The 27,366-nt window shown below is 37.5% G+C and overlaps 1 protein-coding gene across 1 annotated transcript in view; it reads right to left on the reverse strand.

Annotated features, from left to right (window-relative positions):
- Window positions 1-27,366, reverse strand: part of LOC123684186 — a 269,382-nt gene that overhangs the window by 36,812 nt on the left and 205,204 nt on the right. The window contains exons 2-3 of the mRNA XM_045623353.1: window positions 27,158-27,363; window positions 3,539-3,674 (exon numbers count right to left, since the gene is read on the reverse strand). Of these exons, the coding sequence (XP_045479309.1) occupies window positions 3,539-3,674; window positions 27,158-27,363 (342 nt within the window). The remainder of the gene's footprint in view (window positions 1-3,538; window positions 3,675-27,157; window positions 27,364-27,366) is intronic.

Genomic DNA, 27,366 nt, shown 5'->3' on the forward strand with positions numbered 1-27,366 from the left:
GTGACATGTTGCGCCGTCTTGTTGGAACCACAGCTCCTGGACATCATGGTTGTTCAATTCAAGAATGAAAAAGTTAGTAATCACGGCTCTATGCCGATCACCATTGACTGTAACGTTCTGGCCATCATCCTTTTTTAAAAAGTACGGACCAATGATTCCACCAGCCTATAAAGCGCACCAAACAGTCAGTTTTTCTGGATGTAACGGTGTTTCGACATACACCTGAGGATTAGCTTCACTTCTAATGCGGCAGTTTTGTTTGTTGACGTAGCCATTCAACCAGAAGTGCGCTTCATCGCTAAACAAAATAAAATGGACGTAGTTCGCGTTACGTATCCCGCACAGAACCATCATTTTCGAAATGAAATTGCACTATTTGCAAGCGTTGTTCAGGCGTGTGTCTATTCACGATGAATTGCCAAGCCAAACTGAGAATAAATCACTTGACAGGTGTTAAAGCGGTCGCCATCTTGAACAGTAATGCCAACTTAAAGTTATATACCTCGAAAAAAACACCCGTTATATACTTTATAATAACATTCTTCCAAATGTTCTCGAAGCCTCCGGCGGTCGCGGACGCCACTGGGTAATTGATGGACTCGCGCTACGAGAGGAAATCTCATTCAATATAGTTATGATCGTTTCGGGATGTCCTTGATTTATGTACATAGGGTGACAAGCATCCCGAAGGATCTGCAATTATTGAAACGCAGTAATGCGGTTTGAATACAGAAGCGAGGATTTCTTAGGCGCTCTTCCGATATCGAAATCTGATGGGAATTTAGGATTCAAATCTTCCTCTTGTGCCGGTAATGTCGTCGTGTTTTCCCAGGGGAATACGGAATTTTCCGACGGTTAAAATCCACGAATGCGGTTAGTTTTGGTGTACCGTTGTCGAATAAGATATGAGGAGGCTGAAACGTATTGCCTATAGTCGAGTTTGGAAAAATTTAGGAGAGGAATGAAGAAAATTTCGAGGATTTATTACTGGTGTTGCGTCAAGTGAATTCCACGCAAACTTTACGGGCAGTTGAATATTCAGAAAGACGCATTTAGGTCGAAAAACCAACCCCAGCAGGTACAGCGAGGGCTAAAAATAGAACAAGAGCATCCTTGGCGCCACATTGGCGCTACATATGGTCATCCTGAAGTCGCATCGAAGGGCAAGGAACGAAGACGTGGACCAATCAGAGACCTGGATTGCGCGTTGGTATGCAGAATCCAAGGCTACGATTAACATATTCAGTACGCTCGTAGCTGTTACCTTGTAAACATATAATTTGTACAGCCAAATTCAATATATTAGTTAAGAAATCCGGTGTTTCATTATCCCAATTTAATAGAATTATAGTTGATCGATTCAACCGAAAAACAACTGGCACTTACGTTTCACTGGATAAGTCTCAGGCCCAACAAGTACACATATTTTTTCTTACATATACGACGTTATTCATCAACCTTTTTTTTTTTTGAACCGTTCATTTCACACTTCAAACCTTCAAGAGTGACATATGTACTCCAACGTTCCACCAACTTTTCCACACCTTGTCTGTGAAAAGATTTGTCTTTGCTCTAGAAATAGGCACCAACCTCGGCAATCACTTCATCATAGCCAAATTTCTTGGAACATTTTTTTGAAGTACTTATGCAAAAAACCAGTAAGCACTGGGGGTCAGATCTGGAGAACAAGCTGGGTGTTCGAGCAGTTGATGAAAAGGATAAGGACACATCCCTTAAGGGAAAGTGCTAACAGTAGACACGTGTTTCGGGCATTCGGCTCTCTTTAGTACGGTGAAAAAGTTTTGAGATGAGCAACACTTGGTGGAAACAACAAATGGAGTCAGCCACGCACCTGTGGTTACAGTAGGCAGATCCTATGGATTTTAGGGCAACAACCAAGGGATGTGGGATTGGGCGATGTGTCCTTATCCTTTCCTTTCTTCCTTTTCAAATAATTCCCCTCATCATCCTGCCTGATTGGTTATTATCCTGGACCGATCAGATATCACGCAAGTAGCTAATAGTTGCCTGCGTGGTGACATTGGTTGTTGCCCAAAAACCCATAAAATCTGCTTACCGAAACCACAAGTGGGCGACACTTCAAAAAGCATACAGCGCAGAGCTATGGTGTACAACTTTGCTTCTGCCATTTTGCAATAGATGGCTGTAGCGGTAAGTGGTAGACGCAATAAATAGAAAGTAGATACAGAAAGTAGATGTCATACAGAAAGAGCCCTCCACCTTCGGTGTCGAGCTCTCTCTCCAAAAATGAAAATGACCGAATGCAGTTTTTCAAAGAAAACACGCTGGAATGCGAAATTATCCGGTCATTTTGATGCACGAGTGTAATTCGGGGGAATATTTCCCGAATAAACTGTTACATTACCTGTCAAACTGATTTAGAATGGAATTGCCATAGATTCGAACTGTGTAAGATGCATAGAAACTATGCATCTATGAACAGAACAATTATCGCAGTGCTGTTTCGCATCCTACAATGCAATTTTCACTGTAATTTTCGATAATTATTCTCCATATACATAGAATTTTTGACAGGATGGAAATATTCGATTAAACATGTCAACTTACGAGCCAAATTCTCGTCATTTGCGGGAGGTTTTGATTTTCCCCTTCAATATGTAAGAATCTGCGGCTGATGCTCATTGAATGTTCCCAAATACCACTATTAGCGAAAGAACGTGCCGAGAGTGGTTTCAAAGCTTCAAGAACTGTAATTTTGACTTCGAAGGCCAGCATGGCGGTGGAAGAGAGAAGATTTTCGAAGATGGAGAATTGGAGAATTGCTTGATCAAGATTTCTGTCAAACGCAACAAGAATTGGCAGGATCATTGAGAGTGACGCAACAAGCCATTTCAGAACACCTGGAAAATCATGGAAATGATTCAGAAAAAAGGAAATTGGGTGTCGTACGAGTTAAAACCGAGAGATGTTGAACAGCGTTTGTTTGCTTGTGAACAGCTGCTTGCAAGGCAAAGACGGAAGGGGTTTCTGCATCGCATTGTGACTGCAGACAAAAAATGGGTTCATTACGATAATTCGTGAGCTGACCTAAAGATGGAAGAAAGTAGTTGCGAGCAATGAACAATTCTTTGAATCATAAATGTAGAACCAGTTTTTTACAATAGAGCCTCGAATTTCGGAAAAAACGACGGAAGCAAAGTTGTATAAAAGAGAAAATAGTTGCCAACGAACTAATGAATATCCAATTATTAAAAAACAATATGCCTGTAACAATAGTGTAAACGATAAGACCATAGAACCAGTGAACGCTTCTTTGCCAATTTCCTCTTTGCCAAGACCTTCTCCAGGACTTACGATAAGCTGTTATTGTGAACACCCTGTGGAATATCCCGGTGAATCGTCGCTGATTGAACCGGTCAATAAGTTCTTGATTAAACGCGTATTCAGAAACGGATCGACGTCGACGTCTTGGTCGGAACCTTTCCATTTTCCGGGGACTATATTCCTTGCCGTGGCCCTGATTCAATAATGCGGGGACAAACAGAAATCCACTTACCAACTACTATCATCTCGGCTCTTTCGGTCACCGTCTGGAAAGAAGGTGCTTCCCCTGACACTTCGCAGCGGTAGATACCGGAAGTGGGCAGCTGGATCGAAGTAAGCGTGACCGTGTTCTGCGTCGAGTTCTCCATCTGAAAGAATAGTTCTTGTTTTTATTTCTGAGGTCTTAGCGGGGTTGCCATTTTGTCGTTTTTATAGTTGATCAAATTTCTAGGGGTGGTTTGGCTTATTTGGCAACAAAACTCCTACCCAGGTTTTTACAATTTTAATAAAATTTAAATATACAGGGAGGGCAAATAAGCGAGGTAAGCGGCTCGTCGATAGCTTCAGGCGTTCTGGAGTTATGGCCGAAAGAAGACACAATTTAGTTTATCAGTGCATCAGTTGAAGAATATCTTTTTTCGTCCATAACTTCACAACGCCTGAAGCTACCGCTTTGCGACCTATTGCTTTTTTCATACAAATTTGATGGGATTTCTGTTTCTGTCAGCACCTAAAGACACAATTTGGTTTTTCGCAGTGCATCAGTTGAAGAATATCTTCTTTCGGCCTTAACTTCAGAACGCCTGAAACTATCGCTTTGCGACCTGTAGGTTTTTTCATGCAAATTTGATGGAATTTCTGCTTCTGTTAAAAAAATCCTATCATTACATTTGAAATTTCGAAGTAAAATGAACAAAACAATGAACTTCTGACTTAGCGCCCTCTATCGGAATCATCAAAAACAAATTTATCATGACTATATTTTGTCCTCAATCAACAAGATATTATCTCTCAGACGAGATCTAATTTGCTCAAAAATGTTGAGCCAAACTGAAGTTACAGGCATTTCAATCAGTCAGATTTCTCCCTTTCCCCTACCCTTATTTGATATCGTAAAATCGAAAGTGATAATTCAAAAAGATAGAGAATTTTCTAAGGATTACAGTGATGATATTTTTTCTTCAACTTCATATGAAACATTTTCGAGTAAAATTCATTTTTCTACTCGACGATAGCTAATACGCCCCCTTTGCGGTAGAGGTATGAACAATTCTCAGTCTGTTCTCTTGTACACTTTAGTGGTAAAATTTTTTACCGCAAGTCTCTACGATGAGTGGATCCTGAGATAAAGCCGCTTACCTCGCTTATTTGCCCACCCTGTACAAAGTTCGATCCTTTTCACTCTAAACACGTTTCACAGTCAGAGAAAAATTTATTAGAATTATATCAATGCCAGCGTATCTGAACAGATAACCCAATGATCTCGTTTGATTGGCTGAGAATTGTACACCATGAGGTATGGAAGATTTTTACATTTGCGAAGGGTTATGTATAATATTGCATAACTGATAAATAAAAGATTGCCACAAACTTCCTTGGATGAAATAACAAGAAAAAATATGTTAATTAATTCTAAATTGTGTTATTAATATTTATAAATAATTGAACGACAATGAAGAGGTAGTATGTAGTTTAGGCTTACAATTTTTCTGTATTATACTCAATTCATGGCGAAATATATTTTTCATCAACACTTGTTGCCAAAAATTTTACTTTTCGTAACATGTAACGAAGTAACAGCTTAAAATATAATGTGATTAGTATAAATCTCATTTTATTCCTGGGGTAAGTAGTGCATATCCATCCAGATGGTTTAATTGTATTCATAAACTTGTTGCCTATGACATACTTCAGAAATAATGGATCCCTCGAGTGTTGCTACCAAAAAACAGGTCATTGTTCACGAAGTAGTGGCTTTATATGTCCATTAATTAATTCACATGAGATTCATCCTGGAGGGTCCTTCATTTCTATTTTATATCTATATCAGAACCCTCTAAGAGTTCTGAATTAATCATAATGAACTTGCGGTCGAATATGACATAAATTATGTGATTATTCTGACTAGAAATTCACCAAGACATAGGGAATAATATTTAAATTTATATAATCGATGTTATAACTTGTATTAAACGGAAAAAGGGGTTCAAAGCATCTGAATATTAGAATTATTCAGCTCTCATCGAATAAACATGTGCATTTCTCTTTTGAGCGCTCGCCACCGAAAGAATCGCTCTATCATTTTTTCACAATACCTGTAATTTTCAGATTCCTACTCATGAAATATTCTTACAGATAAGGTTCGACTAACTGATCCGTCCTCAAATTCAATTCAATTGAAAATTTAAAGGTACGTTCGGATTTTGAATGTTGATTCCGTAAATGGGCAAAATCGCACTATAGGGGTTCCGTAAATATGCACATTCAAAATTTATATTTTTTGTTAATTTCTGAATGCAGGTTCAATCGAGATGAAAATATCTTTTTTTTGTAGGCTATTCCGTTCGTGGTAAATTTATGTTTTTCATCAATCAAGAGGTATCTATATAATTATCTGAGATGACTATTGCTAGACTAGAAATCGTCATTGCCATCAGATACTTTTGTTTTTTCAGAATATAAAAAAGCTGTCGTTTCGTTTCCATGGCTGTAGTGATAAAACGTGGAAATTAAAACAGAAGCTGTAAAAAATTGATGACCGCACTTTTTATGAAGGCTTAATGAATGCTGATTGAAAACGAGAATGAAATGAAAATGGTTTCCATTTGCAATGGTTCTTTGTTTCTTCATTCAACAACGAAAGAAGTGAATGCAGGGATATTGCATTTTGTATTGTGTAATCAGAAAAATTCGTGTAGGTTTTTTAATCAGAATCATATTTGTGAATGACTTTTTCGTGTTAATAAAATGGTAGGATTTACCCGGTTTCTAGGCCAAAGGCGTAAGTCACCTAAATTGTAACTGAAAATTTTATGATTAAATGAATGATTTCGATACAATCAAGAACCGAGAACAGGAAAATTTTGACATATTGAGATAAGTACTTTATACATCAACGGAATGAAATACATGCTTTTTTCTGAGGTGCGAATCACTGGGAGAAAGAACATGTGTAAGTATTATACAGGGTGTTCCTCAATGGACTAGTTCAGTGATGTTGATAATACTATATTTGACATGATAGAAATAAAATATAGAGCAAAACTGATAAATCAGTGAAAACATTTTGAAAATCCATCAATAAATGACTGAGAAATAGATTATTTAAATTTACGTATTTTAGCGCGGAACGTCTTTGGTCTGTGACGTCACGGCACTTGCCTGTGATCGCTACACCATAAATTACGTTTAAATATTTAGCCGCGCCAAGGCTCTCGCGCCGTTTGTAGTTGTACAGTGTAGTTTTAACTCGAGTTTTGTTTTTATGTCACCATAATCGAAGAAGGCTTCGTGAAAGGACAAAGTTATTCTTACTCAATAACTAATTTCAAACCAACTTACACCTTAGTATTTTTATTATCAGAAATAGACAGCTAGTACTGATAGGTACTCACATCAAAATGATCTTCACACACATATGAAGTAGTTTTAGGTCCAATTAAGTCACGCCTCATTAATTTGCACCACTTCTTCCTTTGATTCATGTCATTTGGTACATGAAAAAACAATTTATTGGGGTTTTTAATTGTCGTGCTTGCACACATAGGCACAATACAATATTTGTAGGATTTTTTTTATTTCAGCCATCGTGTAACGAACAAAACACGACACGAACGGCACAAGTGATTGTACACCAATAAATTCGTAAGCACTCTGCGAATACCAGTCGCCTCGTATAAGTGGCGTGACGTCACACACTAGAATATGAAATTATTCTTCCAAGCGCAAATTCAAAGTCCCATAACTTTTTCATTTCTTGAGATATTTCAATGATTCTTCCACATTTTTGTTTCATTTTACTTAAATTTTTAGAATTTATCCTTAAAAAAAATGAAAACTAGTCCATTGCAGGAACAAACGGAAATTAGAGATTCATCGAAAAATTCCTATAAATATGGACTTGCAAACGCTAAATTGGAATATATTTCAATAGGTTTCAAGTTTTTTCTCCTAGCTCCTGCACATTATTCAACTGTTCGATTGATTTTGTTGCCACTTGTAGAAAGTATAAGATTCTTCGAAAAAAAAACCTAAATAAAGTTTCTTTGTTTAAGAAATAAAACATATTTTAGGTTGCCTGCAAGTAAAAACACTTTTGAAAGATTGTCGAACAAAATAAAAGAATAACTCAAATTGTCCGATTCATCGGACAGACCGACAGACGTGCGCGAAACCAAAGTTGTTCAGGATCGGCTGAAACGCTTTTAGCGAGCGGAAATTTGGTAATCCCAAAATTGATCACAATGTTTCCTCTCGATAGACTCGCCAGAAATTTATCATCTAATTCAGATATTTACAAGTCATTCACGTTCATCATTAGAGAAATTCAAATCAATTCAGTATGTGGAACTCGCAATGGCAAAGAAAAAACCTACCATTCGGTAGTCGAAGATGGGAATTCAATATCTCGTAAATTCTCAGCCGGGAAGGATTTGAATAACATGAATGTTGGGGATACCTCCAGATCCTGTTCAAATCTCAATGAGATTTCCTATCCAAGCCCAACACCGAAAATTTTAGCTTCTGGAATCTCGGTCGTAAATGCAGGGAAGATTGGACTTTCATGTCTGGTTCACGACTTCCTAAATGAAAATAGAAAATCCTCTGGTCGTGTTTGCATATACGAAGGGCTATGACAAAATCCCTTATGTTGTGTCGTACTCACAATATTGAAAAAAAAGGGAAAATTCAAGAACATGAAAAAGGGAGAGAAGTCTTAGCGTGAAGTAGGGAGTTATGTACCATTCAGAGGTAATTAAGGACGCAATTTGCTCAAGAATGATCATGTTGTCAAAGCTGCGTTCGTACTTTTTTATATTTTTCTTGAATTTTGTTATTTTGCTGGGAGGGGAGTTGGCTCGAAGTGGAAATATAAAATGACAAGTTTATTTGATGGAAACTAAATAATTCTACCGTTCAGATGCTTTGAACAAATTTTCCCTGCTATATTAGTTATAACATGAATTATATAAATGGTTGAAATATTATTCGTAACGGCTTAGTTTATTTCTGTTCAAAATAATCACATAATTTATGTCATATTCGACCGCAAGTTCATTATGATTAATTCAGGACTCTTGGAGGGTTCTGATATAGATATAAAATAGAAATGAAGGACCCTCCAGGATGAATCTCATGTGAATTAATTAATGGACATATAAAGCCACTACTTCGTGAACAATGACCTCTTTTTTGGTAGCAACACTCGAGGGATCCATTATTTCTGAAGTATGTCATAGGCAACAAGTTTATGAATACAATTAAACCATCTGGATATGCCACTAACTTTAGAATAAAATAAAATTTGAACTGACTACATTGTATTTCAATCTGATATTCGTAACTAGTTACGAAAAGTAAGATATTTCGCAAATGCTGATGAAAAATATCACAGATTTTATGTTAAAAGGGGAAATTGAAATGAAAGGAAAAGTTCAAGGACAGATCCTTCAAGGAGATGCGCTTCTCTTTGAGGGATGTGTCCCCGAATTTTTCCACAGATTGGATCAGTAGAATTAAGTAAGTTTGATTTTCATCAATAAATCCTATAATTTGAGTGAATAAGTTTATAAGAATTATTTATCACCGAAATATATTGAAAATTATTGAATACCTTGTGAATGAATATTTTATTCTCTATTATTGAACTTTTTTGAATGCATAATTTAACTATTAATGAATATATCAAATATAAATCTGCTGTAATAAAGGGTGTTTTTTTTAGAGCTATAGAACTTTAAACTGCAATAAAACAACGATGGATTATTCGATTGACATGAATTTTATTTATCCGCAAGATAATCTTGTGGCATTACATTTTAAATATGATTTCTGGCATATGACCGCCATGGCTGGCTCGGATGTAGTCCAATCTGGACGTCCAATTTTCGATGACTTTTTCCAACATTTGTGGCCGTATAACGGCAATAACACGGCGAATGTTGTCTTCCATGACTTTACATAGCCCCACAGAAAGTAGTCTAGCGGTGTTAAATCACAAGATCTTGGAGACATATTCGCAGGTCCAAAACGTGAAATTATGCGGTCACCAAACGTGTCTTTCATAAAATCGATTGTGGCACGAGCTGTGTGACATGTTGCGCCGTCTTGTTGGAACCACAGCTGTACATCATGGTTGTTCAATTCAGGAATGAAAAAGTTAGTAATCATGGCTCTATACCGATCACCATTGACTGTAACGTTCTGGCCATCATCGTTTTGGAAGAAGTACGGATCAATGATTCCACCAGCCCATAAAGCGCACCAGTCAGTTTTTCTGGATGTAACGGTGTTTCGACATACACTTGAGGATTAGTTTCACTCCAAATGCGGCAGTTTTGTTTGTTGACGTAGCCATTCAACCAGAAGTGCGCTTCATCGCTAAACAAAATAAAATGGACGTAGTGCGCGATACGTATTCCGCACAGAACCATTATTTTCGAAATGAAATTGCACTATTTGCCAAACTAAACTGAGAATAAATCACTTGACAGCTGTTGAATCGGTCGCCATCTTGACCAGTAATGCTTACTTGAAGTTCTATACCTCGAAAAAAAACACCCGTCAGTTGAGAATGAGTAACTTTCAAATAAGTGCACTATTAATGAGAAAAATTTGGAAATCTCTCAGTGTGTGAAACTCAGATATTCCCACACGAGTCGTTCACGGATTTGTCACAGAATTAGAGAAAATCTATTTCCGATTCTCAAAGAAAAACAAACGATGAATAATCTCACCGGCAAAAATTATCTTTCTCTTGAACAGGTGATCTTTCAACCGCCGATAAAGGCGGAAGTAAGACATGGAGGAAGACAGAATTGGAGCATCCGTAGAATACGGGAAATATTTATCAATTCCCCGTCCTCCCACTAACCTAAGGCATAATCACTTTTCAAGTCGCGTCCAAGATCTCGGATCTATCGCAATATAAATGCCTGGGTTTCCCCATTGCTACATGACGCGATCAATTTTGCCAGCAGACTACTTCACAAAAACGCGTGATGTATCACCTGAGGTCGCAGAGGCCAAACTATTGACAGAAATTGGAAATAGATCGAATATTGGCCTTTTATCAGTCGTCTTTCTTGTCACTCGTATCGAATGTCTGTTTGTCGCAGTTTTCGTGAAAGAGGGCGAAATACACTTCGGAATCAATTGGGAGCGGCTTCCATTCCAGTTTGGGATAACGTTTCAAACCTGGAAAACTCACAATGAGTTCACAAGAATTTCTTAGGAATGTGAGTTTGAAAAAAAGGACTTTGTGTATGTAGTATTGAAAACTCAGAGAGAGAGGCACAAGTATCGACTTATATGAACCTAAAATGAGGATCTCTATATCCCTAAGAAGTGAGCCCTCTATATTGTAAACCGAGATACTAGCGGTCTAAACGTTTGCTCAAGGGTTTCTCAAAAGAAATCTCAAAGAGGCGCGCATTTAGATCACTACGGACAGCCAAGTCACGCTAAGGTAATAACGGGTGTTTTTTTTTCGAGGTATATAACTTTAAGTGAAGCTAATCCGTTTGTTGACCGCCTCATTTCAAGTTTTGGACCTGTGAATTGGCCTCCAAGATCTTGTGATTTAACACCGCTAGACTACTTTCTGTGGGGCTATGTGAAGTCATTTGTCTATGCGGATAAGCCACAAACCCTTTACCATTTGGGAGACAACATTCGCCGTGTTATTGCCGATATACGGCCACAAATGTTGGAAAAAATCATCGAAAATTGGACGTCCAGATTGGACTACATCCGAGCCAGCCGTGGCGGTCATATGCCAGAAATCATATTTAAAATGTAATGCCACAAGATTATCTTGCGAATAAATAAAATTCATGTCAATCGAATAATCCATCGTTGTGTTATTGCAATTTAAAGTTCTATAGATCTAAAAAAAAACTTTTTACCATAGAGCAAATGGCCAAAGGCAATTAATTTATTGCCTCTGACCTCTCTACTATGGGTACCGAGGCATTGTGGTATTTGGAATAACATTTCGAACGAAGAATTTCTTAGGAATGTAAGTTTGAAAAAAAAGCACTTTGGGTATCTAGTATTGAAAGCTCAGAGAGAGGCATAGATGTTGACGTATATGGACCTGAAACGAGGATCTCAAGATCCATAGGAAGTGAGCCCTCTATCTTGTAAACCGATATACTAGATGCCACACGTCCTCAAGCACAGAAACCTCGTGGACCTGATTTCCATCTGTGAATCGTTGCTGAATCACCACAGTTACCATTTATGAAGAGAATAGTGCATTTCTCTACATATTTCTTGCAGTCGATTTGTCTTCGTCTCTTAATCTTCCTTGTTGTCAACCTTCCACTTCTCCATCTTCAATCATTTCCTCATTGCACTTTGCAAAATGGACAGTGAGCAAGCTAGGATTGATGGCCAGGAATGTGTTGCTTTGTGTTTGGTGGGACTTGCAGGGAATACTTCTCTATGAGCTGCTCCCCTATGGTCAAACACTCAATTCTGCTCTCTATTGTGAACAACTCAACCGTTTGAAGCTGGCAGTCGAACAGAATCGGCCATCATCGGTGAATAGGAGAGGAATCCTGTTTCATCAAGATAAAACCAGATCATACATATCTTTGATGGCGAGCCAGAAGCTCCAGATTGGATGTTCTTCTACATCCAACTTATAGTCCAGACCAGGCACCATGTTCCTGTCTATGGCTTAGGGGTACAAATTTAGCCTCAATAGAATCAATTTTTTTACAATGAGTATAAGGTGGATTCTCGTTGGCATTATGTTACGGTGAATATTTGATTCAATTTGAATGAGTGTAACACTTTTTATAAAGCTTCCTTTGTCCCCTTGGAAGCAGAATTACCCAAATTGCAGAGATGTCAATTATCTCCAACTTAGCGTTGTCTTACTGGTCACCAAATACCCTAAAGACAATCAAATATTTCCCGACATAGAATGTTGAAACCGTACCGAAAAGAAGACATTTTCACCTTTATGTCCTATCATTGTAGAGACCAACAGCCTATCTCTCATTACCCTTGTTGGGAATCTGACTGCTTGAATTCTTCCCTGCTCATTATCTCTCATAAATATTGAAGAATTACTTGACAGAGGGAGCTACGATGTACACGTCACGTCATTCCGGATTCTGTCTCAGAGGTAGGGATTCTTAGGAATTAGAAAAGTCAGGAAATAATTAAATACCTAACTGGAGACAAATGGGTTCCGTTCGGTGGAATGTTTGAATTCATCTCTTGAATTTTATGAAATTGAATGCCTTCTCGAGGATTGGAAATAATTTCACAGGTCTTAAATGGAAGTTATCCACGTTCAATTTTTGATATTATATGGAAAGAGTTTGATATCTGAATGAGGGGCTGAGTATTCGGAATAGCAAACAGTTTGATCCGACCCTTCGGAAAATTCGCTAGGAATATGGCTAGGATAACAATGAATACATTATTTTAACCTTCAACTCTTAGTAGTTTTGGTGTCCTAATTTTTGAACGGATATATCCCAATACTAATTTTTTTTAATTTCATTCGGGGACAAATGAATTGTTTCAAATATTTCTTACCGGCAGAAATGCTCTGCATTCGCAGAAAGATGAAAATCAGAATTGTTGATTAGAAATTCGGTGATTACGACATAACGGGTGTTTCTTTTCGAGGTATATAACTTTAAGTTGGCATTACTGTTCAAGATGGCGACCGATTTAACAGCTGTCAAGTGATTTATTCTAAGTTTGGTTTGGCAATTCATCATGAATAAACTCACGCCTGAATAACGTTTGCAAATAGTGCAATTTTATTTCGAAAATAATGGTTCTGTGCGGAATACGTATCGCGCACTACGTCCATTTTATTTTGGTTAGCGATGAAGCGCACTTCTGGTTGAATGGCTACGTCAACAAGTAAAACTGCCGCATTTGGAGTGAAGCTAATCCTCAAGTGTATGTCAAAACACCGTAACATCCAGAAAAACTGACTGTTTGGTGCGCTTTATGGGCTGGTGGAATCATTGGTCCGTACTTCTTCAAAAACGATGATGGCCAGAACGTTACAGTCAATGGTGATCGGTATAGAGCCATGATTACTAACTTTTTCATTCCTGAATTGAACAACCATGATGTACAGGATCTGTGGTTCCAACAAGACGGCACAACATGTCACACAGATTTATTGAAAGACACGCCTAATTTCACGTTTTGGACCTGTGAATTGGCCTCCAAGATCTTGTGATTTAACACCGCTAGACTACTTTCTGTGGGGCTATGTGAAGTCATTGGTCTATGCGGATAAGCCACAAACCCTTGACCATTTGGAAAACAACATTCGTCGTGTTATTGCCGATATACGGCCACAAATGTAGGAAAAAGTCATCGAATATTGGAGGTCCAGATTGGACTACATCCGAGCCAGCCGTGGCGGTCATATGCCAGAAATCATATTTAAAATGTAATGCCACAAGATTATCTTGCGGGTTAATAAAATTCATGTCAATCGAATAATCCATCGTTGTTTTATTGCAGTTTAAAGTTCTATAGCTCTAAAAAAACACCCTTTACAAAGCTCGCATAACTTTGAAATACTCAAATGAAATGGCTCACTAACCGTTTAATATTGTGTATGACGCCAGGATTAAATTGAGTAATCAGAAATTCCAGTTAGTTTCTGGGGATCCACAATCAATGAATCTGAATTATATTTAATTTTATGTACCTGCTATTCCGAGCATGATTGATTGTAGACAGACCCGCAAGATTTTGCTGTTCTGTTTCATATGACCTCGAATTAAAATGAGAACCGACAGCTGATTTCGTTTTTTCAGAATGATGTTTTATAAATATTTATGTTAATGGTGAATGAAATTTCCTCTCACGCCATCAGAATAAAGGGGAAATAAGAAAACATGTATAGGATGCCATCAGGGCAGCTGTCACTTTTGAAGCTGTCATCTTTTGACATTTGACAAGTAAAAACCACGCCATTACTAAAGATCTTCAACCATGTATTGAAATTGTTAAAATTCATTACTAAATGGTGAAAATTTTGCTATCGTCATTCGCAGAATTTAAGTACTTTTGGGTTGTCATGAAGCACCTTCTCGACCGGCAATAGTGAAGCTGGTCAAAAAATTTGAGTTGATAGACCAAGGACAAGGGGTATATGTAGTAAAGGGTGTTTTTTTAGAGCTATAGAACTTTAAATTGCAATAAAACAACGATGGATTCTTCGATTGACATGAATTTTATTCATCCGCAAGATAATCTTGTGGCATTACATTTTAAATATGATTTCCGGCATATGACCGCCACGTCTGGCTCGGATGTAGTCCAATCTGGACGTCCAATTTTCGATTACTTTTTCCAACATTTGTGGCCGTATATCGGCAATAACACGGCGAATGTTGTCTTCCAAATGGTCAAGGGTTTGTGGCTTATCCGCATAGACCAATGACTTTACATAGCCCCACAGAAAGTAGTCTAGCGGTGTTAAATCACAAGATCTTGGCGGCCAATTCACAGGTCCAAAACGTGAAATTAGGCGGTCACCAAACGTGTCTTTCAATAAATCGATTGTGGCACGAGCTGTGTGACATGTTTCGCCGTCTTATTGGAAGCACAGCTCCTGGACATCATGGTTATTCAATTCAGGAATGAAAAAGTTAGTAATCATGGCTCTATGATCACCATTGACTGAAACGTTCTGGCCATCATCGTTTTTGAAGAAGTACGGACCAATGATTCCACCAGCCCATAAAGCGCACCAAACAGTCAGTTTTTCTGGATGTAACAGTGTTTCGACATACACTTGAGGATTAGCTTCACTCCAAATGCGTCAGTTTTGTTTGTTGACGTAGCCATTCAACCAGAAGTGCGCTTCATCTCTAAACAAAATAAAATGGACGTAGTGCGCGATACGTATTCCGCACAGAACCATTATTTTCGAAATAAAATTGCACTATTTGCAAGCGTTGTTCAGGCGTGAGTCTATTCATGATGAAGTGCCAAACCAAACTGAGAATAAATTACTTGACAGCTGTTAAATCGGTCGCCATCTTGAACAGTAATGCCAACTTGAAGTTGAAAAAAGGCTAAAAAGCTCCTGACTTCAAGTCGGTGCTCTCCTAATTTTTATCGAAGAGAAAGCTTTCAACTAAGGATAATCAATATTTTGCAGTAGGTATCATTATGCTGGTCCCATCGTTGTGAATTGTTGAGGATGGAACTCAAAGACACGCATAGATTTCGTGTGGGCAAGAAATTTAACGTCATGCTCGTAAAAATTATACATCTAGCTCCGTCGAGAACAATTTCGCGTTGAGTAATGTTGCAGTTATATCCCAATTCTGCCTTGGATGTAAATATAACTTGCATGTCACCTCTGCAGTTCTGAGACTGGGTGTCTTCGCTGTTAACTATTATTAGGCTCCCATTGCAATTTCCAACTACTTTATCAACTTTGGGAATAATTGCCTGACTCGGAAACAAAATCTGCAACTGTTTGGTGGTTGATAGATGCTTTCAATTGTTTTGAGAAGTATAATTTTTTTGATTCATTGCCATCAATATTTTGAAGTTCATCAACGAAGGAGATGAAACTATAGTGGGTTGTTTAAGTAGATAAATACTGAAGTGATATGTGAACAGATGATATTACTAAAATAGAGATAACAGAATCAACTTTTTTGCGATACAAAAGAAAAATTTTCGTAAGTAATTGCACAAGTGCATCAAAATTACCGATAATATTGCATGACAGCGTGTTGTCATAAAAACTGCATGAGTTCATTTTGCACGAGTGTAATTCGGGGGAATATTTCCTGAATAAACTGTTACATCACTTGTCAAACTGATGTAGAATGGAATTGCCATAGATTCGAACTGTGTAAGATGCATAGAAACTATGCATCTATGAACAGAACAATTATCGCAGTGCAGTTTCGCTTCCTACAATGCAATTATCGCTGTAATTTTCGATAATTGTTCTCCAGATACATAGAATTTTTGACAGGAGGGAAATATTCATTGTAACGTTACTTCTTCCTCTGTTCGAGTGAATTTAAAATTTTTTTATCCTTAAAATTTCTTGAAATTAATCTCTTCCTTGTAATTTCTTGGTAGCAGCTAGTGCTTCTAAGAGAAATAATAACTTTATTGATAAGCGTTTTTCAGAAAAACAATCACCTGAAGCATTTGAACACAGGTATAAGAGGACTCGAAGGTAAGGATATATTTTCCAGAAATTTTAGTATTTCACACCTAAATATTTTATTGCAGCAAATTGTATCTTCCCCTTTCTGATAACAATGTTTCAAAAGTTGTTTTTATGGATTTAACGTGTCGAAATGAGTTCTGATTTCTTCTCTGCAGTTATGTATGTCTGTTAATAGGATTTCAGAGTTTAATAGATCGAGGATAGTTGCTTTGCACGATGAGGATCTGTCTATACGTCAAATCGAGGATAGGCCAGGGATTCCCCGAATTTCTCTCATCCGCTTAGTGCGTTTGTCAAGGAAACTAACAGTAATGAATAGAAACGTAGAATCGACGTCCAAAGCTAATTGAAGAAAGAGAAGATCGATATCTACAGCCGATTATGTTCGAGCTATAACCAAAGAGTACCGACAAACTGTAATTTAAATGAACTTCTGTTGAAAGATCCGACAATTTTTTTTGTTGGTAAAACCTTAACTGTCACCTATGACAATTTGATAGAGTTTGGAGTATTTGTTAGGCAGCAGTCATTGAGTGGTAAACATAGATAGAGGAAGTATACGCAATTTTTACATGTCCCCAACATGGTTAGATTACGTTGTCGGATTGTGATATATTTTCAAATCCACAATTTTACTATATCGTTATGAATGTATATTATATTGAATGAAATATATTTATTTGAGTGATTCCCGATTAAATATGCGAATTTGAATGTTTCAAATCCGATATTTTTCCTAATTGTCGAATTTATAATAAGCAGAATATTTATTATTTTCTGTATCCACCTCCTGAGATCCAAGGTTTGGCAATTTTTGCTCTCCTAGTGTCATCGGTTGTTTCAAATCATTTGGCGCGCTTGAAGTTTGTTTTCTGAATTTCTGATATATTAAGGTATTTATTTCAATATATTTTAAGTTAATATAACACGTTGATTCACTATGGGACATAATGAAGTGCGTTCTTCGTGGAGAAACTCGCGAATCGAGTGAAATATCGTATCACTGATGTTTTCATATCAGCGCGCTTCATGTCGAATTTGATAGTTCATGTTGGGGACAAAATTTCTTATTGAAAATGACATATGCTCCCTCTATCTATGTTGATTACTCTGATCAGTTCACATCAGTTTTTATGTTTTGTAGCATTTAGAAATGAATGATTGATCAAGCAGAGGGTTTGTTTGGATTAATGTGTGAAAGTGCGTTTGTCGATTCACTTGAAAGCCTTTAGGGACTGTGTTATATGAAAAAACAGTGCCCTTTGAGTGGTGTAAAGAGTTCAAAAGCGGCCTTTCAGTCGAGGATCTATCAGAAGTGGATGAATGATTGAATAAAGCTTTGGCAAACGTGTGTCGTTTAAAACGGGTGTTATTTTGAAGGACATATTTAATTTACAATTTTCTGATACTTTCTGATAGTGAATTTGTTATTTTGCTTCAAATTATTTTCCTTCTAGGTTTCAAATACTGGTAGCTAATCATTTTATTATGCACTGTTCTGTTTGTTTTTCAACTGTTCTGTTGAGAACATGACATTTTATCAAATTGATTTATTGTTTAATGTTATTCTCTTCTAATAACCACTAATTTTCAGTTCACTAGCTTGAAAAAACTCTAAACTAGGAAACAGATCATATCGAATACTCAACTTCCCGGTATATCCAGCGAATAATTCGAAATCGGAGAATAGCTTACCCTAAATATAGAACATATCGTTCGGATATTACAGGAAGTGGAATTTAATATTTCGAACATTAATTAGGAACTGAATCAGAACTCCAGAGAGTCCGGTATTTCCAGTAATCCATTCCACAATTTTTTCTGTTTTCCGTGACTCAATAGGTAGGTATGTTTGATATGAAATTGTGAAATAATTGACGAATAGTTGGGAAAATCATAAATTTTAATTTTATTAATATCAAATTATCAATCATTGGAATTCGGAAAATGGCCAATCAGTGTTAATGTTCATTTTTTTATACTCATTTTATTACATGGTAACACTTCTATTCTGAAATGTTTTTCTATAGAGGCAACTGGTTTTCTGATAGAAATCATACAATTTAAAATGCCTAAAATGGCAACAGGGATTCATCAAGCCAAGTTGCTTGACATTTTAACCAACTACTTGACTTGAAAATCAAGCTCGTGAAAAATTACATACCTGAGCTTGACTTGACTTGATTTTAGATATCTATAGCTAGTCTTGATATCAAGCTACTTGATATTACTTGAGCTTGATATTTACGCTTCGTACGGCATATATTTCTTCAATCTCGTGCACGCTTAGGCTAACTAAGAAGATTCCTCGAGCGCCGAGAGACTGAAGCATTTACTAGTATGACTTGATAAGTAGTTTTCTCACATTTCTATGAAATCTATTGGTAGTTTCAGAAATATCTCTTCAAAGTTGGCCGAAATGGCCAAGGATTTTATATCAACACCAGCAACTTCAGCTCCTGTTGAAAAACAATTTTTCAGAGCTGCTTTTACAGTCAATACCCCGCAATAAGTAAGGCGACAAATCTATAAGATGCCTCATGTGTCTTAGATCCTGGATGAAAAATTATGTAATCAAACGAGTCTGGAGGTTTCTCAATATTAAGAAACTTAATTTTTTTATTATTTTTTTGTTACGATTCATAGTGATTTAATTAATGTTTTTATTTCAAAAAAGTTGATATTTCCGGTTCTTTTGTACAATAAGTTCAATAGATGAAAGTGTTTTTTGCAAGGTTCCCTCTCATTTAATCTTTGTTTATTGATGTGACACAACACAATAAAAGTGCTAAAAATCAAATAGCTTTATATGATTCAAGTACTTGATAAATAAATACTTGACTTGATTTGAGATTGGAAAACTACTACTTGACTGGAGCTTGACTTGAAAACAAGTCAAGCTCAAGCCAAGTAGCTTGAAAATCAAACAGAATCATGAATCCCTGAATGGCAACTCTTGTTATTACTTCTTGGAATTTCTGACGCATTCATGTTCAGTAGGTCATGCCATTCAATCATGGAAAGATACACGGTTCAACAACGTTTAGAAATTGTTGAATTGATTTTCTAAATCAGTGCTCATACTAATGAGAGTGAAAAAACTAGTGAAATCATAACAAAAAATTTTCATTTGATGGCTGAAAGTCCAAATCCTAATCCAACTCATCACCTAAAAATTATTGGAGAGTAATAATTATTATCTCAGCATCCATATACTCGAATCCACGGAAGACGACAAGTTGATGCCGGTAAAACAGGAACACCCCTCTAATGATCCTGCAATTTAGGCACGTTTATGCATGCAAGATGATGCGAACTCATTAATATCAGTCAACTTCGACGCAATATGGAGTACTTATAATTCACTGAAGAGAAAATATATTTGCGTGGAAATTCTTTTTCCTGCTATGATGCATAAATCAAAATTTAGCGCACGGGGTTGCTGGTTGCCTGTCGGCCGCAAGGAGAACAATGAAAAGTGTGCCTGCAAAAGAAGATAACATGGAAAGCCAACGTTGCCAAGTTCTGTAGGATTCCGAGAAGTTATTCGAAATTTGTAGGTCAACTTCGGAGAGGAAATTGAAAATTCGGTTAAATTTGATTTTCTTGGAATGCCATACAAGTCAACGCTTTGGGAGGTTTCATAGAGACTCAAACATATAGGGCATTTTACCGATGCTCATATATTTTGTCGCTGTTAAAACATCTTAAGATGAGAGAAAGATTTCCCTTATAACTTCATTAGTATAGTAACGGGTGTTTTTTTCGAGGTATACAACTTTAGGTTGGCATTAATGATCAAGATGGCGACCGATTCAACAGCTGTCAAGTGGTTTATTCTCAGTTTGGTTTGGCAATTCATCATGAATAGACTGACGCCTGAACAACGCTTGCAAATAGTGCACTTCCATTTCGAAAATAATGGTTCTGTGCGGAATACGTATCGCGCACTACGTCCATTTTATTTTGTTTAGCGATGAAGCGCACTTCTGGTTGAATGACTACGTCAACAAACAAAACTGCCGCATTTGGAGTGAAACTAATCTTCGAGTGTATGTCGAAACACCGTTACATCCAGAAAAACTGACTGTTTGGTGCGCTTTATGGGCTGGTGGAATCATTGGTTCGTACTTCTTCAAAAACGATGATGGCCAGAACGTTACAGTCAATGGTGATCGATATAGAGCCATGATTACTATCTTTTTCATTCCTGAATTGAACAACCATGATGTCCAGGAGCTGTGGTTTCAACATCAAGACGGCGCAACATGTCACACAGCTCGTGCCACAATCGATTCATTGAAAGACACGTTTGGTGAATGCCTAATTTCACGTTTTGGACCTGTGAATTGTCCTTCAAGATCTTGTGATTTAACGCCGCTAGACTACTTCCTGTGGGGCTATGTAAAGTCATTGGTCTATGCGGATAAACCAAAAACCCTGGACCATTTGGAAGACAACATTCGCCGTGTTATTGCCGATATACGGCCACAAATGTTGGAAAAAGTCATCGAAAATTGGACGTCCAGATTGGACTACATCCGAGCCAGCCGTGGCGGTCATATGCCAGAAATCATATTCAAAACGTAATGCCACAAGATCATCTTGCGGATAAATAAAATTCATGTCAATCGAATAATCCATCGTTGTTTTATTGCAATTTAAAGTTCTATACCTTTAAGAAAAACACCCTTTATTTATTTTGTTCTCGAAATACTGCTACTCGCTAGAACTGAAATGATTGGTGGAAAGCCCACCTGTTGGTAATCGAAAACGAAAGTCCTACGAGAAAGATCCTATCGTCCATCACATCGATGGCAAAATGCTGTAATTGAGCCATTACTCCGACTCCCCTCAAAATTCACGAATGGTATTAGGGAATCTATAGGTAGGTACCCCAGGAAAAATTATTATTCCGGCAACCTGGCATGATACTCAGGAGGCAAGAAATGATTCATTTGCATATAATTTGAATACCACGCTGCTAGATCCAATATGTGTCAGGTTTTTTCCGAGATAGGGAACGAAAAATTACAGGACGATTTTTTTTGGGATGGAACTTATGAAGTGATTCTGGCATGTATTAGGTTATCGTGGATTATTCGGGATATTCCAGACTGAATTTGGGCATTGATAAATGAACGAAGAGAGAAGGAATTGTAGTTTTTACATCGTAAAAGGGTTTTCAATAGGAATTATACAATTTCAAATGGTTATAATGGCAACACTGTGCGGCATTTTTTGACATTTGTTATGTTATTTGGTACAGTAGGTTATAAGGCCAATTGAAAAGTCCCCGGTCTGATGCACAGATGACGGTGCTAGTATTCAATCCATATCATTTTTAATTAGTACCAACCTTCAAACGACACATGTCAAAATTTGACAGCAGTCCGACCATTAGTTTGTGAGATATTGCGTTGTGAGTGTAGCTACTTTTGTTATTTGAAAAAAGATTGAAAAAACAAGAATTTCATGCGCTGATGAAATATTTTCGAAGGGAAAAAATAGAGTTGAAACCAAAATATTGGCTTGATGACGAGTTTCTGGGTTCTGCACCAGGAAAATCAACCATCAGTGATTGGTATGCTGAGTTAAAACGTGCTAAAATGAGCACCAAAGACGACGAACGCAGTGGACGCCCAAAAGAGGCTGTCCCCGAAGGAAAAATCGAAAAAGTTCACAAAATAATTTTGAATGACTGTAAAGTTGAGTTGATCGAGACATCATATCATTCAAGAATATTTGTACATGAGAAAGATGTGTACGAAAATGGGTGTCGCGAGAGCTCACAATCGATCAAAAGCAACAACGTGTTGATGATTCTCAGCTGTTTGAGTGCAATAAACCTGAATTATTGCGTCGATATGTCACAATGAATGAAACATGGCTCCAAAATTTCACTCCGGAGTTCAATCGACAGTCAGCTGAGTGGACTGCACACGATCAACTTAATCCAAATTGAGGAAAAACAGACAGCTGGAAAAGTTATGGTAGCAGTATTCTGGGATGCGCAAGGTATAATATTCATTGATTACCTCCAAAAAGGCCAGACCATCAACAGCGATTATTATATACCGTTATTGGATCGTTTAAAGGATGAAATCGTTAAAAAACGGCCCCATCTGAAGAAAAAAAGGTGCTGTTTCATCAAGACAATGCTCAGTGTCCCAAATCAATGAAAATAATGGCAAAATTGAATGGCTTTGAATTGCTTCTGGATCCACCGTATTCGCCAGATCTGGCCCCAAGCGACTTCTTCCTGTTTTCAGACCTCAAAAGAATGCTCGCTGGAAAGAAATTCAGCGCCAATGAAGAAGTAACCGCCGAAACTGAGGCCTATTTCGAAGCGAAAGACAAATCGTACTACAAAATGGTATCGAAAAGTTGGAAGATCGCTATAATCGCTGTATCGCCCTCGAAGGCAACTATGTTGAATAATAAAATCGAATTTTGCCAAAAATTGTGTTCTACTATGGTAGACCGGGGACTTTTCGATTGGCCTGTCAGAAAGATGTGCATCTTTATGTAAATGTGACAGTTCACCACCCCTCCAAGTTTCCCATCTCACTTGATCCAAATCGATACAGAGGTATTCATGCAACAAGCTTAAGGTCTAAGCAACAGGCTTGGTAAGTATTAATGACATCTTCACCATGAGTTTGTTGGGCAGTTCGAGTTTACCTTCAGTCCTGAACAATTTCTCTTTATATAGATTGAACTAATTTGGATGTTCCTGTTGGAACAGTAATGAAGTCAACTTTTCATTTCGCCAATGCATTCATAATGGCATCTTGAATTATGCATCGTCGAAAAACTCTGGAGGACTTTTGGACCAGAAGTTTTTGTTCCGGAAGAGATAGTGAAATTTTCATAAGATCAAGATCTCTGTCGAGTTCAAGTAGCTGTCGGTAAAAATTCAGTTCGGATATTCATCCCTGAAGTTTTCACGTAGAATGAAGAGAAAAAAAAAACAATGGCAAATCTCTCGTAATAGAATATCGCAGGCGGTGTTGCAAGTAGCATCGAGATGAAATGCGGAGGTTGTTAGGAAGAAATACTGCCTTAATATCTCAGTGTAGCCAACAATGCGTCATATTCGTTACTGGTTCGGCGGTGCTCGTAGATAACTTATTTTCTGTAATGGAAGTTCCTCTCATTATCTTCGTTGGCGAGAATTCCTCGACCTTTTTTAGCTGGTATTACCCGAGGAAAAAATATTCGTGGATATTTCATTCGGCTCGGAGCTTTTGAAGATGATTTTTAGAACTTTCGATGTCATGTTGAATTGGGGCATAATTCGTTTCTAAAAATCTGAAAAAAAAAATTTGGAGCTCCAACAATATCTGATACATCGACAAGGCAGATATATGACTAAATAATCACTATTATTGAAATTTTGCAGTGAAATTATGCTCATTTAATTCTGCACTTTAGTCCCATAATAGCTTTCATACGCATTTCCGCTCCCGTGCTGATCTCAATGTTCTATATCATTAAAAAAATTGGAGTGACAGAAAATTTTTTACTCCGGAAAGTGTTACTGGTCGAGCGGGAATCGAACCCGCAATCTTCGAACCACTAGTTTAGCGCTCTCACCAATTAGCTACCGAGAAGGCTGAAAGATCCAACCGCATACGAGAAAGCGCTTCTCAAAGAAACAAATGTTAGTAGGAAGTTAATGTTGAAAGGAAACTAATTCAATATCGGTGATCATCACTATTCTTTTCACCTTTTCTCCAAGTCGTCGTCGACATATAGCGACATAGGTAGGATTCAGGTTTTTTGAATCGAACAATATTGAGCCAAAGATAAATTTGAAAATCGAATATTCAATTTTGGGACCATATCTTATTACACATACACTCTTTATAACCTACAAAAACAGACAAGTTAAGCTTTGTGGTTTTCACTTCCCTTCTGAAATCCCTGAGAAAATTGCTAGATATCCTAATCTCAAAAATCCAAGCTTCTGCATTGGTCATTGTACGAGAAGATCATCAGCAACATTTCTTTTCAACTCTGGTAGAAATCTCTTGGATCTGCAAGAGGTGGATGGATGGGAGTCAAGTAAGGTTGACGGAGGATATTTAGAAGATAATTTGATCAAAAAATTGCAATTGCGCAGAATACCCAGAGACGTTTCAATTTTTGCTGAATGCTAATGTGTTGTTGACTTATCACTTTCAGTCAACACATAATAAGCAGAATCACGTGGAGATTGCAAGTTGCCGCTCTTGGAAGTCATGAGTGCTGAATCATCTCAAATCAGTTGCAATAGAGCAAAAATCAGTTGGAAAAGGACAAACGAATACCTGGCAATGAATAATGAATAAATCACCTTCAATTTTGGAAATTGTGAGAAGATTTATATTCATGTCATTGGTCAAAAACCATTCGCAGGTTACTGGTATTATGAATTGGTAACTGAAGTATTATTAGAAACTAAAGAATTCTTCCATTTGCCTCAATATTAAGTAACCCATAATTATCGACAAAGTAGAAACAGAAAATGATTATATTAATTTATGGCACGATAAGAGTCTTTAGGAAAGAGTAGGTAGACGTGTTCCTGCATCACAGAAGGCATCGATTTCAACATCCCATACTTCGTTACCCAAAAAACACCCACCCGCACATTTCCAACAGTGGCACGAACTTTTTTCTGGGCGGGAAACAACGCACAGGCTTTCATGGTACAATCCAGTCCGGGAGCTTCTACAGTGTCCAACGCGCCTGAAAAGCCCTAAGTGGTGCGATTCAAAGAACAATTCCACTCTATGTTTCACCATGTTACTCCATCGACTTCTCTCCATTCTCTTTATATCGGCAGGAGATTATGCTCCCAGTTATCCACATCCAGGCCATATCCATTTGCGTAACGTCGATGGCAAAGAGCACGACCCGAGTCTCCCTCCCATAGCGAAGAAACGTTTCTCTTTCTGCCCTGATATTAGAATAATCGTTTCCGGAAAACGATAAATTTTTTACTGGAATTCAATAAGGAGAGCTCTTTATGGAAGGCAATTTCGTTTCATCGAGGTTTCCTTTCGGAATCATTTGCGTGAGAAAGTCTTCGACATTTTTATGAGGCGAATGATGAAAGCTTCACAAAGTTCGTCTCGAATTCTCTGCCGCTAATGAAGGCGGGAGAGTCTTTACTGCAAATTATAGGAGACTTTGTAAGAGTCTTAGAGGTGGGCTTGGAAGGCGATGTAGGCCCATTTCTGAACATTTGCGACAGTTTTTTTGGCCACACTAGGGAGAAAGGGACGAAATAGCACGATTGGATGTTATGGCAAGGTGATTTTTATGAGAAATTACATACTAGGGTTGTTCGAAAAGGGAGGGCTATGAACGAATGGTGTTAGCACTCTTTGCCTTCAATTAGTCCTGTAGAAAGATGGATTGCTGAATTTGAACGTGATCGTACAAGCCTTGAAAACGATCCTCGTCAAGGACGTTCAAAAACAGCAACAACACCAGATATCGTGAAAAGAATACAGGATATAGTATTGGGAAATCGTAGAGTAAATGCAAGAGATTTATAAAGATAAGATTTATAGGCATCTAATTGGGAAGTCTAAGCATTATTTGATTGAAGTATTGGGTTTCAGAAAGCTGTGTGCGAAATTGGTACCGCATTTGCTAAGACTGGAACAAAAACACATTCGAATGCGACCTTTTCAGTAACATTCAAAGTGTTTTTGGAAAGATAGAGTGGATTTTGTGAGTCGATTCATCTTTATGGATGAGATTTGAGTCTATCACCATGATCCTGAATCAAAACAAGAGGCCAAAGAGTGATGTGAACCCAGTTCATCGGCTCCGAAATGACTTCGTATCCAGAAATCGTCCAAGAAGGTGTAAGCATCAGTTTTTTGATATACGAGAGGAATTTTGATTGTGGATTACTTGAAAACTGATGAAGCTTAAATTCTGAGTATAATTGTGACCTCTTGGATTAGCTGAAGTAAACATTTCGTGAAAAATGACCAGGATTGCAGATGGTAAAAATTCTTTATCATCAGGACAATACACCGTGTAACAAGAGCATTTTGAAAATGGCTAAATCCATGAAAGTTCGAATTGTTAGAGCATCCGCTGTATCCACCAGATTGGGCCCCTAGCGACTTCCATCTGCTTCTAAACTTGAAAATATCCATGCGTAGAAAACGTTTTTCATCAAATAATGAGGCCATACCAGCTGCAGAATGTATATTGCAACCCTTCCAGATTCCCACTTCAGGCATGGAATTCATAAATTGAAAACTCGTTGGAACAAGTGTTTTGATATTCAGGTAGACTTTTCTGAATGATAAATTGAATTTCAAACCATAAAATTGTGTTTTTCTTATTCAACCGCAAAACTTATTGAACAATCTTTAGGTACAGACAAAACAATATAATTTTTAAATTTTTGTTACTCACATCAACTGTTATCCCCGGCAGGGAAAAAGATTGGGCACGTGGAACGTCATTCGGCACAAATCTGTAAAACTCGTGGCCATCCTTGTACCATTTGACGGAATATAATGTTTCGCCTTCCAAGTCGAAGTAACATTCCAATGTGACACTTTGATTCCTGACTGCATGCGTAGGAACTCTCAACTCTTCTAGTTCTATTGAAAATACATCTG

The sequence above is a fragment of the Harmonia axyridis genome, chromosome 7 (genome assembly GCF_914767665.1).
Source record: "Harmonia axyridis chromosome 7, icHarAxyr1.1, whole genome shotgun sequence".
Classification (NCBI taxonomy): Eukaryota; Metazoa; Arthropoda; class Insecta; order Coleoptera; family Coccinellidae; genus Harmonia; species Harmonia axyridis.